The sequence below is a fragment of the Apaloderma vittatum genome, unplaced genomic scaffold (assembly GCF_000703405.1).
Source record: "Apaloderma vittatum isolate BGI_N311 unplaced genomic scaffold, ASM70340v1 scaffold19355, whole genome shotgun sequence".
Lineage (NCBI taxonomy): Eukaryota > Metazoa > Chordata > Aves > Trogoniformes > Trogonidae > Apaloderma > Apaloderma vittatum.
In genome coordinates this window covers 4,860-6,267 of record NW_009719016.1, presented here as the reverse complement: position 1 = coordinate 6,267, position 1,408 = coordinate 4,860, and the positions used below count along the sequence as shown (strand labels likewise).

The following is a 1,408-nucleotide window of genomic DNA, read 5'->3' as shown; positions in this document are numbered from 1 at the left end:
CAATAAGAACAGATCAGCCGTGGGCAGGCAAGCGGCGCTTCACAAGGAGGCTTCTCGAGGCCGAGAAGACTTTGGCCGCTAGTTCTCCCCATCTTCACCGCAGGGAAAATCTCTCACCCCCCAAAGACTGAAATTCCACATCCCAGCCACCACGGCTCTCCGTCGAGGCTGGGCCACACTTACATGGTGAGACGCGTTCTGGATCTCCCTGATGACAGCTTTGGAGTCGGCTTTGAGAGGGCAGGAAACCACGATGAAGCCGACGAACCTGAGGTCGCACTCCAGAGCTTCGCGCTTCATCTCTCGCACCTGCCGAAGCAAAAAGCGTCACGACCAGAGTTAAGCGTCACGCCGAGCGTTACCCGACGGGCGAAGCGTCGCTACAAACGCGCCCGGTGCTGCGAGACACGCAGAGCAACCCCGGGCTGTAATTCTTCAGCACAAAACTCCACCTGAAAAGAGTTCCTCACCCCCAGCCCCTCGTCAAACCAGGTCCACAGCCGAGTTCAGCGCGAAGGTTTACAAGGAAAATCACAGCCCTGCTTTACCACCAGGGAACGCAGAAATACTGATCAGCCGGGGACAAGAATTCCAAGCTGGCAGCGCAACGCAGAGGCTGCGACTTCCCCAGACATCGTAAAAACCAACGCAGGGAACAGCAGCTTCGGGCAACCGCGTCCCGAGAGAGAAACCCCGGCCCTTCTCGTGCCGCCTCCCTTTAACGGGAGCTCGATTTCAAAGCTTAAGCCGCCCGACGTACCTGCTGGTGCGTGAGGTGCCCCAGTTCCTTGTAGCCAAGGGCCAGCACTCGCGCCCCCTCGTGCGAAATCTCCGTGTGCACCGCATGGTAGTTGCTGGGGCACTGAGCCAGCTAGAGAAGGCGTGCGGGAAAAGCACGTTAACACGGTTCCAACCGCGATCCGTGAGTTTTGTGTTAAATATGGGGGGAAAAGAGGCACTTTTGGGAGGGTCCCTCCCCATCAAGAGCAGGAGAACCCCCCCAGACTGAGCTCTGGGGCCAGGACCGCGTAACGGCGAGACACTCATTGGGATTAGACCGTGACTCCCCCGTTGGATTTTGTTTCCAGGCACAGCTTTCGCCGTGCCGTCCGGCAAGATGAAAAATCCCAACAGCGTTGGGGTTCCAGAGCGGGCAGGGGAATGACAAGAAGGGGAAGGGGACGAGCAGATTTGCTAGAGGACGCCCTTCCTCACCATTTTGTGCAGCGTCTCAGGGGCCCCTTTCACAGCTGCAATGTAACAGAGATCAGTCGAGCCGATCTTCTCGTACGACGCCAAGACAGACATTCTTTTCAGGGCACTGGCAAAATGAAAGCGCTGGTGAATTTTCAGTCCCTGAGTTTTAATACTTCTGGGGAAAACTTTCTCATCTGGAAACAAAGAGATC

The 1,408-nt window shown here is 56.7% G+C and overlaps 1 protein-coding gene across 1 annotated transcript in view; it reads right to left on the bottom strand.

Annotated features, from left to right (window-relative positions):
* ATP13A1 (ATPase type 13A1) overlaps positions 1 to 1,408 on the bottom strand; it is a gene marked incomplete at its 5' end in the record, with an annotated part of 10,053 nt that overhangs the window by 3,791 nt on the left and 4,854 nt on the right. The window contains 3 exons of the mRNA XM_009870478.1: positions 176 to 309; positions 761 to 871; positions 1,216 to 1,391. Of these exons, the coding sequence (XP_009868780.1) occupies positions 176 to 309; positions 761 to 871; positions 1,216 to 1,391 (421 nt within the window). The remainder of the gene's footprint in view (positions 1 to 175; positions 310 to 760; positions 872 to 1,215; positions 1,392 to 1,408) is intronic.